Source organism: Phalacrocorax aristotelis, chromosome 12 (assembly GCF_949628215.1).
Source record: "Phalacrocorax aristotelis chromosome 12, bGulAri2.1, whole genome shotgun sequence".
Taxonomy (NCBI): domain Eukaryota; kingdom Metazoa; phylum Chordata; class Aves; order Suliformes; family Phalacrocoracidae; genus Phalacrocorax; species Phalacrocorax aristotelis.
Genome location: NC_134287.1, coordinates 20,277,488 through 20,293,231, shown reverse-complemented (window position 1 = coordinate 20,293,231; position 15,744 = coordinate 20,277,488). Strand labels below are relative to the sequence as shown.

The 15,744-nt window shown below is 43.3% G+C and overlaps 1 protein-coding gene across 1 annotated transcript in view; it reads left to right on the top strand.

Annotated features, from left to right (window-relative positions):
- The first annotated feature begins 351 nt into the window (after positions 1-351).
- The window catches only part of C12H10orf90 (chromosome 12 C10orf90 homolog), a 69,059-nt gene continuing 53,666 nt past the window's right edge, over positions 352-15,744 (top strand). Inside the window, exon 1 of the mRNA XM_075107754.1 lies at positions 352-558. Coding sequence (XP_074963855.1) covers positions 393-558 — 166 coding nt within the window. The 5' untranslated portion in view covers positions 352-392. The remainder of the gene's footprint in view (positions 559-15,744) is intronic.

The following is a 15,744-nucleotide window of genomic DNA, read 5'->3' as shown; positions in this document are numbered from 1 at the left end:
ATGTGCTGTAGCTAGATATTGTTGCTGTAGCTGAACGACCCGCGCCTGCCTGCCGGAGGTTGGGGTTGCACAATTGAATTTATATTCTGGCCGTAAAACCTGCATTTAGGGACACAAATTCCAACCAATCAGACTAAATAAATCAGCAGGCCCAGGTTTTATCATCACAGATAACCCTCATTAATCCAGCAAGCTTTTCCTGAAGACAAAGGACAAAATGAATTGCTTCACTGGAGTTGCCTGAGCAGCATGCTAATGCGGGGAGTGGAAGGATTGAATTATTCATGCCCTCGCAGCCTGAGCAGGCAGACCCTGGCTTTCCCTGTCACCATTGCAACAGGTGGCAGCTGGCCCGGGCGAGCTCAGCCCTCGCCCGTCTCCCAGAGCCCGGCATGCCTTCTGCGGAGGGAGAGCCTCCGTGCCTGCGCCAGGCCGGGCGCGCTCGGGTGGGCGTTCAGGTTAAGCCTGAGGCAGGATGGACCCGGGAAGCACGCTCTTTCGTAACTCAAATGCACTTGACCATAAACTACTCTTCTTGCAAGGAAGCACGTTGTTTCGGTAAGTTTGTGCAACTTCTGACGTTTTCTGAATCCGCTGCAAGCTCTCCTCGGCGTATGTTAACTATAACATGCAGTGTTTTATCAGTCTTTCTAAAAATAGTCTGTGTTCTTTTTGCTTTTAAAATGACTTAAAGAAGCCTGAAAAGGCATGCAATATTTTTTAATGCTAGAAAATATGTAAACAGTCTCTACAGAACCGACACTGAAGTTATGACCGAGCCTTTTTAAATTAACTTGTATTACTTAAATTTTCAAATCCCTGTAGCACACTACTAAAACAAACTATATCATCCAAGTCTGATTTCTTGCAACCAAAACTGAGACTAACGTGATTCAGTGTCAAACCGGAGAATCCAAGGGAACGTGTGTTACTTTTTGTAAGAAATGTTGGTTCCCTGTTTTAAGTGTAACTTGTGTTGTTGCTCTTTATTCAGCTCAATACATTCCTGATTGCGCTGGGAACAGGATCTGATCCCTGTATCCCTGCGTAATGTTCTTACCATGCATTAACTATTCTGTTGTATCATAAAACTGTTGAAAAGCATTGGTAACTTACACAATTTTTCTAAAGATAGGAAGGAGATGTATTTTCTATGTAAAGCATATGGCAGTGATGAACTACCACTTCTTTATAAGGTGAAAAACATCCAAATGTTTGGCGTTATTATTTGTTATCAGTATACCTACCTATAATATTTCTTTCATCTGTTTGTCTGATTTTTGTTGTTTTCCAGTAGCGATATTATCGGCATTGCCTGAGAGCTCTCGAGTAACTCACTACTTGGCACAGTTAAACTGATATAAATAATCAGCTCCCAGGAGCAGGAGGCCATGGATAGGAGCGTGAATATGAAATGAATCATGAATAAGTTTTGATTGTGGATAACAAGCTCTCCCTCTTTTTGTTTGTTTGCTTTTAATTACATAATCCAGGTTCTGCTGCTTCTACTTTATTTTCTTTGTTTTGATCATAAAAGCATTTTATCTGACATCCAAATGACTGCCAAATTTTGAAGGGATGAAAGTACAGCATAATGATATCTAGCGCTAACGGTCATTAAATGCCCTGTGTTTTAAGGAACAAGAGGTGAAAATAGGGATATGTAAATAACAGGAGATATGCAAACAATGGATGTAATCCTGCACCCCTTAATCATGGGAGTAATCCCTATTCACGTAAGTAATCCTGTTGGTTTCAATAGACTCACATCAGTAGGTGCTGTAGCATAAGGCCCGTATTTTTCAAGGAGATAACAGTGTCTCTTTTACTTGTTTTTTCTGTAATGTAATTTTAGCAACACAGTTTTTAGTGATGTGTTTGAATGCATTAGTGATAATGTTAAATTAGACTTTACCAAATGCCTCTCTTGCTTCTAAAAGTATAAAAGAAAAATGGAATAATGCATTAGATGTGTCAGTAAGAAGGCACAAACCCCACATATTTTATTAGAGATGTGCTTGCAGTGGAATAGCGCAACTCACCCCATTGACTGTATTTGTAGATTTTTTGTATGTGAGGTATATAAACTTTTGCTTCTTTTACAATAGGGTACAACTTTAGCAGAAAATCACTGTGACACCTGATGTCTCATAAAGTACATTTGAGACTCCATAAAAGTGATGTTGATCAATACTGTTCGTCATTCTGATTTAAATACATGGGCTTTGTAGTAACGTCCTGGGAATATGTTTATTGCTGTTATGGTCTCTGATCTTGCCAAAATAACACCTGCAGTTCTGCCTTGGGAATAACGTGTTTGTACAAATGTTGTGGTTGTGTTGCCCTCCTCATCAGCCCAGCTTGGCACTTTGGAGCTTTCCACTCCAAGACCAGATAGTGCTGCCCTGTCTACCAGGAAGGGGCTTGGGAGGACCTGTGTGCCCTTCCTCAGGCAGTGCATCTGTTAATGAGGGAAAACTAATTACTTAAAAGCTCTTGGTATAATGGGGTTGAGAAGTGTAAATAGTCATGAACTGTTCCTGGTGCTCTGCAAGCCGTCAACCTGTGCGGGTGCTGGATGCCAGCAGTGGTAGCGTGGATATGAATGTGACCGTAAAACCACTGCAGTCATTGCAGTATTAAGGTGCTTCCTCTGTGGAAACATCCTCTTGTGTGTACCCTGAACAGGCCAAAATAGAGATGAAGTAAAAATGCATAGAATGACAGTTCCAGATGGTCCACAAAACTTATAGTTACGTGAAGTTGGTATTAAGTACCTGTTGGCTTTTTGTTGGTTGCACCGAGTTATCAAGAATGAACTGATTATTCTTTACTCGGCTTCAATACATGGCAAAGATTTTGGTGTTTTGTATTTGCAGATGAGGTATACTATATTACTACTATCTCTTTGCACAGAGATATCATATAGAACTAGTTTAAAGCTGAGGTGACATAGCTGTTCAGGGCAGTAGAGGGTTGGAGGCAATAAAATAACCAGTCGGAGAGGCTGGAAGGGCAGACTGGCAGCTGCTGCCAGGGGAGAGTCTGGAGTGGCCCATGGCAGCAGCATTTCTTTTCACTTTCTCCATGCAGGGTCCCAGCAGGAGCATTAAATCTCTCTAGGTAAGTCCCTTTCTGTCCCCTGATCCCTGCCCATGCAGTTGCCCAGGAGCAACGCAATTCCTAATCCTTGGACAATGCCTCAGGCATTGGTTGCACATTAACTTCAACTTTACAACCAGTTTTGAGGGTACTTTTTTCTCCTCTGCTGAATTGTAAATAAATAAATAAATAAATCACATGCACTGTTTTTCAAGGATCTGCTTGTGCCAATAGGCAGAGGTCAGGTGCCTGTTTTGATTTTTACTACGTTTCATGAATTTTAGAGATGGTTGTTCATGCAAATTTATTGAAAAGTCTTTAAAATTAGGCCAAAAAAAAGTGCTTTAGAATGGTTCAGCTCATTTTGTATCAGATATCACGTGCGTGGCTATTCGGAACACCCTGTTTTGTTGGGTTTTTTTCTGTTGCACATACAAACTACCTACAGTAAGAGGTGTTTTCCATAATCACTGACCTGTCATTCTTGTGTCTCTCTTCATTAGAGGCTGCTCGTGTCTCCTTCCTTCCCACCCAAGGGAGAGGGCAGGGGGTTGCATAGTCTCTGCTGTTTCCCCAGGTTAGAAGCTCTGTAAGAGCAAAGCTACAGGCGTGCCTGCTGCAAGGGATGGTAAGAGCAGGTTCTTTGTGGTTTGGTGGCATTTCCCCCTTTGTGTAGATGTATTTTGCTGCTCTTTGGGGTGGTGATACAAAGGCAGCACATTGTGGCATCGTTATGGTTGATGGACCTTGCTGTATCCACATGGAAGCATGCTGAGGTTTCCTACTTAGGGCTTCCGTTGCAAACCTTGTATAAATGGTAGTTAAGGTGGAATAAGATATTTGAAATTATATGGACCAGCAGTTCTAAGACCAAGTAGTACACAAAATAAAAGATAAGTTTTAAAGCACAGGTAGAGGAGATTCTCTGGCTGTTGTTTTGCATCTGTGTGGGAACCTGTGGCAGAGAAAGCAGAGAGACTGGAAAAGCCAGCGTGCAGCCCGCACAGCGGCAGATTGAGCAAGGCCTGGGAGCATGGCCCTGGGAAAGCCCAGCGCTGGCTGAACATCAGCTGCTTACTTTACTGGTCTTCCAGGTCAGAGCCATGTGGCAAAATTCAGGTACCGTAGCACGATGTGGTCACCGGCTGCGGAGCAGAGCCTGTGTCCTGGTATTAGCCCCAAGCCAGCCACTGAATGCCACCCAGGCGCTCGCTCACCCCTCCGTGGTGGGATGGGGGAGAGAATCAGAAGGGTAAAAGTGAGAAAACTGATGGGTTGATAAGGACAGTTTAATAGGTAAAGCAAAATAATAATAGTGATAGTAACAATAACAATAATATAATGAAAAGGAAAAGCAAAAGCCACGAACGCAAGCAAAACAAACCAAGGGATTCCTTCACTCCTTCCCATGGGCAGGCAGGTGTCCAGCCATCCCCAGGACAGCAGGGCTCCATCACATCTAACGGTGACTTGGGAAGCCAAATGCCGTCACTCTGAATGTGCCTCCCCCCCTTCTTCTTTCCCCAGCTTTCTATAGTGGGCATGACACCATATGGTGCGGAATATCCCTTTGGCCAGTTTGAATCTGCTGTCCTGGCTGTGCCCCCTCCCCTCCCGGCTGCTTGTGTCCCTGGCAGAGCTTGGGAGGCTGGAAAAGTCCGAGACTAGTGTGAGCACTACTTAGCAGCACTTAGCTGCTACTTAACAACAGCTAAAGCATCAATGTGCCATCAGCACTATTCTCCTACCAAATCCAAAACACAGCATTATACCAGCTACAGTGAAGAAAATTAACTCTACCCCAGCCAAAACCAGCACAGCCCGGAGCAAGAGATGTGTCCTGTGGTTCAGCATGTCCTCAGTTTGGTCTTTAACCTTAACGAAAGATTAAACCACGACTACCTTAATTATATGCTTTTATTACTGGCTGCCTAGTGGCTTCTAAGTGGAAAAGCTGAGCTGGTATGACTATAGGTATTAAATAGGACAACATCACAGGTAAAACTGCAATGCACATAGATTCTTATAATAAAGATTTTTCACTTGTTCTCCATCTGTTACTTTGCTGTAAATCCCGTTCTGTGTCTGAGAGCAGCCAGGCCTGGAGGAGCATCAGCCCTTCCGCTCTTTGCAGTCCAGCCTGACCTCAAGCTGATATCTCCCCAGGGCATGTTTCAAGAATATTCTGTCATACAACATTGCTCTTGTTTCATGTGTCATTTCTGTCTCTGCATCCCTTCAGAGAGGGAGAAGGGTGCAGAGGAGAGTCACAATCAAACTTATGTGTGTGGTCCCAACCCCAAACCTGGCCCAGGTGACAATCAGTGATGTGAGCATGCATTAATCGTGGTTGTGTGATGGTGTAACACGTCAGTCACGTTTCCCATGACATGTAAAATTCATGCATGAAAGATTCATCCTCAAGTTTTGAATTGCATAGCCCTTTGGGAAAGTGCATGTCTTCCTCCCAGTGGGATAATCAGTTCGGGAATTAGCCAAGCTCCTGAGCAGTTTTTGCTCTGTGTGCACCCAGTAGTGACACCTAGTGATGTCCAAGGAAGATTTGATTTCTTGAGCAGAAGAGCGGGTAGGGGGCAAGAGGAGAGAGCCCCAGGCTCTTTCTGGTTGAACTGCAGGTGGTGAAATCATTCAGAGCAACAGAAGGGAAGGTCTGAACCTGAATGTCAACCTTAATATATTTAAATGACAACTACTGAACTGTCACCTGATGGTTGACAGCGATTACTGACAGAGGGAAAGCAACTTTTTATAACCTGCATTTGGAGAAATCTAAGCTGTAAAGTATATTGAGGGTCCATCCACAGCCTTGTCATGTAGCCGCGGCTGACAAATGAAGCGTCTCCTCCAGATCTGAATTAGCTACAGTAGATGAGTAAAAAACACTGATCGAAAACTTTTTACTTCACAACCTTCAAGACTTCTACATAGTACGTGATGCTCTATTGTGCTGCGAGTGCAATGACTTGGAAGAGTGTGTTCTTTTTCATTTATTAGTTGACAGTGGTGTCTTTCAAAATGATCTCTAGCATTATGAGCAGTAAATGATGGTATGCTTTCAAAGGTTAAACTGTTTCATTTTTTTTAGTATAATTTGCTTATGTTCAGAGAAGCTACATTAGAAATATTATTAGACACTGGGGTCTCCCTCTAACCGTTACGGTAATGAACAACTGTTGGAAACTGCTTGATATTTCCATGGTTTGAGGCGTTAGCGGCCCCAGAGAGAAACATGTTATCTTTCAACCAGGTCTTTAATTGTTTCCTAAGTTGATAAAAGAGTTAATCTATTACTGGCAAGATATTTGCTTCAGTTGTGGGTGAATCTTAAAAAACCTTTTTAGCTGCTGTCAAAATCAAGTGATCTGCGTGAATTACTCTGAATAATGCTGCAGAGTTTTTCTAGCAACCGCTTTGTCATTTTTGCTGTTTTCACACTTCCTGGCGACACGTTTCCTAGAGCTTTGTTCTCGCTGTGGAATTACAGTTGCGACCCCCTCCCATGGCACTGCCTGACACCTGACAGCCCACTGGGGGCAACGGGGAGAATTCGGCATAAACTGCTGTCGGGCGTACGGTGACGACCACTGTCTGTTTTGAACATGCATAATCTTTCCTCCATTCCCTGCAAAGTATACGCAGCCTCTTGCTAAGTGTCACATCCTGACTTGTTGATGGTGTATTACCGTTAATAATTAGGGTCCTGCCTAGCGTTGTATCACAAACAACTGAAAATATGTCGTCATTGCCTTTATACAAACCTTTCCTGATGATTGAAGACCATCAGTGCAGGCTTTGTAGGGAACAGAGGATGTAATGGTGCAGAACAAACATACAATAAACGGTGACAAAATTACCTATTGTCATTTATTTTGTCAGTCTTCTGGTAGATGAAGAATTGAGTCAAGAGAATATAGATACCATTTTCCTTGTATCTCTAGTATTGCCCAGGATAAACATATGGGAATAAAAAGGAGTGTTTTTAACATCAGAAGCCTGAGCAGAAGGTAACACTAGCTGCAGCCCTCATGGGTGGTGTGGAGCACCTCTGGGATTGCGTTTCAAATGTATCTGTTTGAATTTCATGGATTGCATTTATTTTTATCCTTCTATTGATCTAGACTTTTAGCATCTCTTAGAGCTGCGTACCTGTAAAATAAAGTTGGGAGGTCGAGCACACAACAGCAAGGCAGGCTGGGGAGAGATCTTGCATGGCTTGGCTTGGAAGTCCCCATGGAGAAGCGAGGGCAGAGCAGAGTCCACGGCTGCACACGGACAGGTACTCTCTGCAACTCTTCTGCCTACTGTCTCTTCTGAAACCATCAACTGCTGCTTTTCGGATGCTGAGAAGGAGCCCGCTCTCCTCTCCGTGTCACCAGCACAGTGCGGATGCAGCTCTCCTCGCATCCCACATTTCAGCCACGTAGACGAAACAAATACATTCACAGCTGTCAGACGATTGTACGTGTAAATCAATCCTACCCATAGCTCTTGTGCATAGAAAGGGCTAGTTGGGAAATGCATTTTAAAATTTTTTTTTTCAATAATATCAGGCTTTAACAGGCAAAGTTACCTGCAAAGTCTTACAGAAGAAGGATACTTTTTCCTTTGTAGTCAGTTTTGTTACCAGATCACCTTTACGCTAAATTATACTGAAAACAGGGTTTAATCAACAACTATGTGGCTGGCTCTCACTTCGCTAAATTCTCATTCAGCCATCTTTTTGCTCATGTGACAGAGTGAATGAAAATAAGACACCCATTAAACTGAAGGCGGGTGCTCACCTTCATCGGTAACATTGTGCAGTGTTGCGAAACCACAGAAGCGGTCTGCGGCGAGGCTCCGTGCTAACCCACAGATAACAGCACAAAATTCCCCAGCCCGATTTTCAAAAAGGAATTGAAGCAATGCGATTTCATTCTCGCTTCCCACATCTAGAATTGGATGTGGATAATACAATGTGCATTGTCACACTGAGTATGATATACCACAGGGTGCACTGTGGATATATCTCTCATCCAGTCCTTTCCGTATACAATAAAATAGTTGGATGGAGATACAGAACTTAACAGGGAAAGAAAAAGCTGTGTACCAGAATGGACACAGCAAATTGTTAACTGCTGTTCCAGTAGATTTAGGAGGGTTGCTATGGTTTCTTTTATAAAAATCTTCCAGCCACAGAAATGACTCTTGCAAACAATGCTGTGTGTAGGTGTAAAGAAACGTATCGCACACGCAGCACCAGCCCATGTGTACAGGGCCAAGCACACCGGTGAGTGTTCGGCGCGTGGTGGGTGCCGAGCATCGCCGGTTCAGCCGTTCCCTGTCCTCTCCTTGAAATTAAAATGTCATAATGCAAACTGAGAACTGCCTGGTGGTAACAGCTGTTGCTTGGTGAGAAGGTGAGCGCGTAGCATGGCATTGCGAAAACACCCCAACACCTACTTCCCTGTTGTATCCTCTTCTTTGTGTTATCTTCTATTTCTCAATGCTGAAATTTTTAGGGCAAATGCTGCTTGCTTTGTGTTTTTTTTAATTCTTTCTTTTCTTGCATAGTGCCTTGAACAACAGCTCATGACCTAGTTCTGTCTTTTAATTGCTACTGCAAGATGAATTTTAATTCCAACTAGAGACCAGATGTATGTCAGGGCCAGTACCATTTATCTCACAGGCCAGTCTTTCCCAGCCCATTGAATTCAGGGAGCCCTTAACCTTTTTGAAAAAAAAAAAAAATTAAACCATCATCATGTATTTCACTGTTGTCTGGTGATGGGAAATGGAGGTGATAACTGCTAATCTAAATGCTAATATGTATTTCATCTTATGGCTTAGTTTGTTTTTCTGTACTTTAAGCGTTGGCTAAAAATATTAATGGAGATGAGGGTGAGCCTTGTGCTTGCATCCTCCAGTGCCCAAGTGAACCTGGCCATAGGTACTGACACTTTCTAGGAGCCCATTTCTGCTTATTGGTACTTAATATGTTTTGCTTCTTTTCATGACCATTTTTGGTGGCTTACGGACATCAGTGGTAGGAGATGAGTGGGTCATGAAGAACTGTAGGTATGATTTATCTGGTGGAGATCATAACTTGATAAATGAGGTATTAGATTTAGCATGCTCCAAAAGAGTACACTGTATGGAACAATGTAAACTTTGTTCACAAAAAAAAATTTTTTTCTTTACTTCTCTGCACTTCAAAAGAAACCCTAGCTACTTTCACTGCATTTTGAGCATCCCACAGATTTCCTCTCTCTGTTGACATTTAGCTATTTTGCTTAGCTAAGATTTCCCTCTTTTGCTCCACTGAAATGGGTAGTGAAGGCAAGTTATCAATATGCCTTCTACTGTCTGCTCCAGAAAGGGCGTAATTTTGATCATTCTGTGATTGCAGCTTGTGAGACACGTTGGAATCCTTGGGGGGGGGCAGCATGTATATAAAAACATAAGATGTTTTAGGTTAGATTAGATCTTGAAATGCTGGGATACACTAGTATTCAGTCAGCATAGAAGTTTAATTGTTCATATTAAGGAAACTGCAAAATGGAGGATAAATAGCAGTTTCTGATGTGCACAGAAGCATGCCCTACCCAAAACATACTCATACAGGGCACACGTGAGCGGGTGTTTTCTTTATATTATACCAGTTGACGTACAATGCAGAAAAGGAGAGTCACTAATACTCTGGAGAGCCAGAGGAGGAGCAAAGCGCTGAGGACGCAGCCTTGCACAAGCACTGGAATTGTGGCTGGGAGGAGAAACCCAGGGAGGGACAGCACGTGGGCGCCGTTGCATTGAATGCTGGTAAAAAACCTGGTAAACTCTGGACCCAGGAGCAGAGCAGTTTCTGGGCTCGTCCAGGCTCCATGGGCTCCTCTGTAGGCAGTCAAGGCTTTGCATTATCTTTGGGAAGGTGCATGGAGGAGGATCCTTGTCTTTGTCACTACAGTATCCTCTTTCCCCCAAACTACTTGCCAGACCCTGGTGCTTGCTAGTCACTCTGCCAAGCAAAGATTTAAAAGCTCAGCTGCATCAAATTGTGATCACAGTGATATTTCACAGATATGATGTACCTTGCAACTTGTCCTCACAGTAGACATAATGTTACTACGCTGTATTATTACTGATATCTGATGTACTATATTTATATTTATATTTAATTAGCTAACTAAAATATATTTTCTGCCAAATATATGGTAAGCAGGAGAGAAAAATACTTTCTTGGAGAAATGACTCATAGCAGGATGAGTAGAAAAAGCAGACAGTAAGGTCTGACAAACAGAAATTTGGTACCTTAATCCCAAAGGACCCCTTAAAAGCTGTGGAAAGTGTAGCTGAGATTTCAGAATGCAAACCAGCAATTTAGCTGTAAAATAAATCTCTTTAAAATGACTGTCATGATATCACCTACAAACATTTTAAAACAGCAAATTAATGCAAAGGTTACAAGTAAGACAGCAGAAAGATGCTTCGGTGCTCAAAGGATAAGTACTTTTATGTTTGGGAAAAAGACATTGTGTTCTTTGCCTAAAGGGCTGAAGCTTTGCCTTAAGTGCAAAATTCAGCCGTGGCCCAGGGAGTCACCCCTAATACAGCCACGCTTATATCGTTTCCCTGATAGCCACGATCACAGTGGCAACGTGAGATCATTAAAAAAGGTTTGATCATCTTTTTGCGTCCTCTGTGGAGGCAGGAGACCGCGTCTGTCAGCAATCCGCATTGGTCTCTCGGCTCATCTTTGTGTGGTTGATGGCAATTCCTGCGCTGCCATGCTGCCCAAAGCCAAAACCTCCCTCGGCAGCGCACAGAGCCTTCCACCCGCAGCTGAGCTATTAGCAATCGCTTTCATGTACTTCTCTCCTGTGGGAGATGTGGGCTGACTCGGTTATTGTACGTGGGAGGAGGATGTGAGAGTGCAAGCCAACCACTGCAGGTCCCTTTTCTCTTGCAGGTGGAAAGATAAAAGGGCTTGTAAATGGGTCTCTGAGCCCTCTTCCATAAAACCTTTTCTTGCTTGGGGCTCGGTAGGGGGCTGTGAGAAGGGTCCCCTCTTGCATAGCCTCTGCTGCTTTCACCCTGCAAGGCTGGCTTAGGGTGCAAGGGCTGCAACGGGGCAGGACCTCAGCTCCTGCAGCACCCGCCTGGGGCAAGTCTGTGACTCCAAAAATGTGTCGTTACCTGCAAACCTCTGCCTGAACAAACGGGACTGCACAGGCAATGCTTGTGGGAAGCACGTGAGGAAGGAGGGCTGAATGTGGTGTTGATAGGCTTGTGCAAAGCCAGAGAGCTGTTTCGGTGGCTCCTTCCAAGAGCTCGCCGAGCTCTGGGAGCAAAAAGATCAGAAAGAGCCAGGGGGAAGAAATCTGAGCAATAGCTCAGCGAGCTGCAAGGAAACCTGTGCTGCTGTCTGCATTTTACAGTCTGGTAAATGATGTCCTATTCCGGGTCTGTGAGAAGCAGCGAAGGAGCAAGCTAGGAGAAGCAGCTAAGAGCGAGCAAGGGGTGTTTTCCCATGGGCTGGGACTGCCTTTCCAACCCTTCCAGCCGACAGATGAGCATGGTGGGTTACTGTGTACTGACTTAGTCTTAGTCACCTACGCTAATTTACTGCCTGGATCTTCAGTGGGCTGCTCTGCCTCTTACTCACATCCGAATTCTGCTTTATTACTTTCACCATTGTTTCTCTTCCATTTGTGTTCCTCAGGTAACAACTGCGTTTTAGCTTGTTTTCAGAGACCAGCAATAATATTTCCTGAGATGATTCATTTCTTTAATTTGTTGTTGTTCTGGTGTCTGACACTTCCCGCTCGTGCAGAGCTCTCCCTGGACTCAAGAGTCTCTCTGCAGTACGTGTATCTTGAACACAGTTTATTTTAATCAGGGGTCCCAGAATTTGGTAATACTTCAGGCCAATTTCTAGAGTAAATCTGAATGCATTCAGCAAAAACATGTGCAGCCAGTGATCAGACATAATTGCCAACAATTTCACACCCACAGAATCCTTGCTTGACTCTAACATTCCTGGAGCCCCATCTTTCCCATCACCATTTCAAGCAGGAATCTCACAGTTGCTAGGGGATGGAATTTTTTATGCACTTATATTTGAAATATTTTTAGCATGAAGTGGAGAATTACCCATACAGTTTTCTGGTTAATATTTGCTGTATTAAAATGGAAGGACCAAAATTCAGTGAGAAGCAAATCTCTAGAGGTCCGGAGGCCAGGTTAGATACAGGTGCTATCCAGGCATTCAAAATATGACTCGAGTCTGTGTCCGCTGAATTTAACTGGAGCTCTGACAATTACAGGCTGACACAGGAGACTTCCACTTCTAGTCCTGACTCAATTACCAAGTCTCATGCTTCTCGTAATATTACCATTGCTGTAAATAAAGTCAAGTTCATTCTCCTTTTTCTTTACTATTCTAAGGAAAAAGAAAGTGGCTGACTTCTACCACCGAGCATTGACTTGAGGCCAAGCCTCAGAGGAACTCTTGGTTGAATTTGAATTAAATATTTTTTTTCAGCAAATGTGTGGTTATTGATGCACTGGGTTTAAAAAACAAAGCCTTCCATATTTATTGCCCATTCCCAAATTCTTCCTATAAGAGCAGCTAGTACCTCAAGGCTGAAAATAACAGATGTACCTAAACCACCTAGGTCCCTTACAATTTTACATATGAGAATCAGTAGCAGACGCAGTCCTTTAGTGTACAGCTAGATTATGCTTAGTGCTACTGTACTTTCCATAATGCATTCTGTTCCTTGTGCAGCCTAATACTTGTTTTCCTTTTTGCCTGTTATTGCACGCTGAAAAGATGTTTACACTAAGCTGTTCATGACTCTTGGTCTTTTTCCGAAGTGATTAGTTGATTGCAGCTCAATATTTGAGTAGCTCAAATTATTTCTTGCACTTCATGTTTGTAGTGATCTGAGTCTATGTGCAACTTCTGAATTGTGTCCAGTTCTGGGACTCATTAAATGTGCATGTGTCAGGCAGGCTCCACTTCCAGTATAAGTGCTTTCCTTCTCCTCCTTCTCTCCTTTTCCAACTGGGGTTGCACAGGCTGATTGAAAGAAGAGGTATCAGCAGAGGATCATCCCTGGAAGTGCTTTCCTCTTGAAATGAAATTCCTCTAAACCTGGGATTCCCAAACTGTGACGTGCACACCGTGGTACCGCTAGGATATTTTATGAGCAGCTCCCAAATGCCTTTGTAGAAGTTCTTAACCAATCTTCTCAAGATAAATGCCTCCATAGAGGCAGTACCTCAAAAAAATATCCCTATCTTGTAGAGGTCCTTGCGATACCCCTGTGACTCCACCCCTCTTCCAGTTCAGGTGAGCTCCTACTCTGAGACACTTACCCCAATTAGCTGCAAGGCCTTTGGGCTGATGCGTGAAAAGGTGGGATTGTATTTGACTTCTGGACATCAAGGGTGGTATTGAGGTTTGAGGTATGTGAGAATTGGTAAGGAGGTTGGGAGGTGGGAAATATTTTGGGGTCCTAGGTAGGTGTGTGAGGATTTGATATGATTTAATAGAGGAAGAAGCAGTTGATGCATGTCTTGCACTTATGCACACGTGCCTGTCTGGTACAGAACATCTTTAATCAGTTTAACCAGGCGTGATAACATAATGTTAAGAAACAGGTGGTGGCAGGATGTAAACCCCATGGAAGGCTGTGGTTTAGCAAGCAAGGGTATGTTCTGTGTTACAGAGCTTAGTGCCATCTATGTTGGTTTTAGAACAGCAGAAGGGAATGTCTGGGCTGCAGTTCTTGATTCTTATTTTTAAGGTACTTTAATACCGTGCTTTTTGTAGTGCAAATGCATGAGCAGTCCCTGGAGCAAAGACTTCCTCTTAGCAGCGGATTGCCTCCCCTGTTCCTTTATTTGCTTGATTTTATTCCGTGAACACTCTATTGTTTTACCTGGCCCACCCTCCAGCCTCACTATGGGTTTGTTCTGGAAACTGGGAAAACACACTTCTAAATCTCAGGTCTGGAGTCCATGTCCTGTTTCTTCAGGTCCTTTAATGAGCCATTTAATTATAATGAGAGAAACTAGGTGAGACACCTGATGTGAAGGAGTGGGTTTGGGCTGTGGATCCCAGCTCTGGGAAGACAGTGGGAGCTGAGACATGCCCTCCCCATCAGCCCATCAGCTGGTTTGGGCACCCTGCCTTCAGCCTCGCCTTTTCCCTGAATCCTCAAACCTCTTGAATTTTTTTGTGTGTGTGTCTAAAGTATTAGGCTTTTTCCACTGGTTCATGGGACCAGGGCACCTCAGAGGATGCCCCAGCTCAGTGCTGAAGCTGGGAAGTGGCTTCTACTGTAGTCCTTCTCCTCAGCCATGCACAAGGCACAGGCTCAGATGAGCCTGAGCAGCCCTACCCAGTGAGGAGGCTACAAATTGGGAGAAAGTCTTCAGTACAATGCAAAACTGAGGCATGGTGGTAAGAAAGGACTGTACAAGAGGGCAACTGCTACATGAAAATGAAGCTTCTCCAAAAAACGTGTCTCTGCATAGACACCCAAACTCTGCTGTGCACCAGCATGGACTGCACATCTGCGTGCCAAAATACACCAAGACCCACAAAATGTCAACAGAAAGAAAAAGCTGTATTTGCGTAGAGATCTCACCCAGGTTCTGCCGCTGCCTGGTGGGGGCTGCTGGGGAGAGGCGAAGTGTCGTTCTCTGGGCAAATAGTGCCATCGTTGATGCTTTGTACTAAGAGGGCTCATTAACTCCACACTGCTGTTTCTGAAGATGAAAAGTCTTCTTTTCACAGTGCAGGAGTTTTAACTGTGCCCTGGCTAAAGATTACCTCAACCTGCTATAAATTGAGATGTTTCACTAATTGGTTTCTTGGTTCATTAGCCAAATTGTGTGTATGAGGGAAATGGAAGAAGCTCAGAATGAATTTCCCTTGCAATCCTTAATTTAAATGGTGAATAATAATTTTACGTTGAACAAAACACGTTATGTGATTTGCAGTGATAGACTTAATTTTTTACTTTGGGATCATTTGCCAACCGTAAATCGTTGTGGGAGAACGATCGTCAGTTGTGCCTCATTCTGGCATGGTGTGACACCAGGTAGGGAAGTATAATCATTAAAGTGCAATGTAATAATCTCAGATTTTTTACAGAAACACTTTGTCGTGGGAAGTTCCTCCTCATAGCATTAAGTAGTAAGATAACAGAGATAAACAGGAAAAATCTGTAAAAGTCAGCTTTACCGCAGTGGATGCTGCAGCTCTACTTCCATTACAGCCATGGAAGTAACAAAAATAGGATGTGTCCCTAGTTTACTCTTTCCAGCGCAGTGCACTCGGCAAAAAATCAAAGATTAACTCTGAGCAGCTAAAGGGAACAAATTCTACTAATTCATCAAAGCAAATGCTGTAGAATTTAATCTGTTTTATGAATTTTCTACCATTGATTGTTATGGCGTGACTGGGGCATGGAAGGTCACTTGTGAGCACTGAATTACTAGTTGTGTGGCAGTAAAAAGAAAGAAGGCTAAAAGAAAGGTTAAATTAAAGAAGCTGCTAGAAGCTATTTTTGTAAGATTAATGTATATTATCTAAATTAATGACAGTAAACCTCCAATTAGCTGAATGTT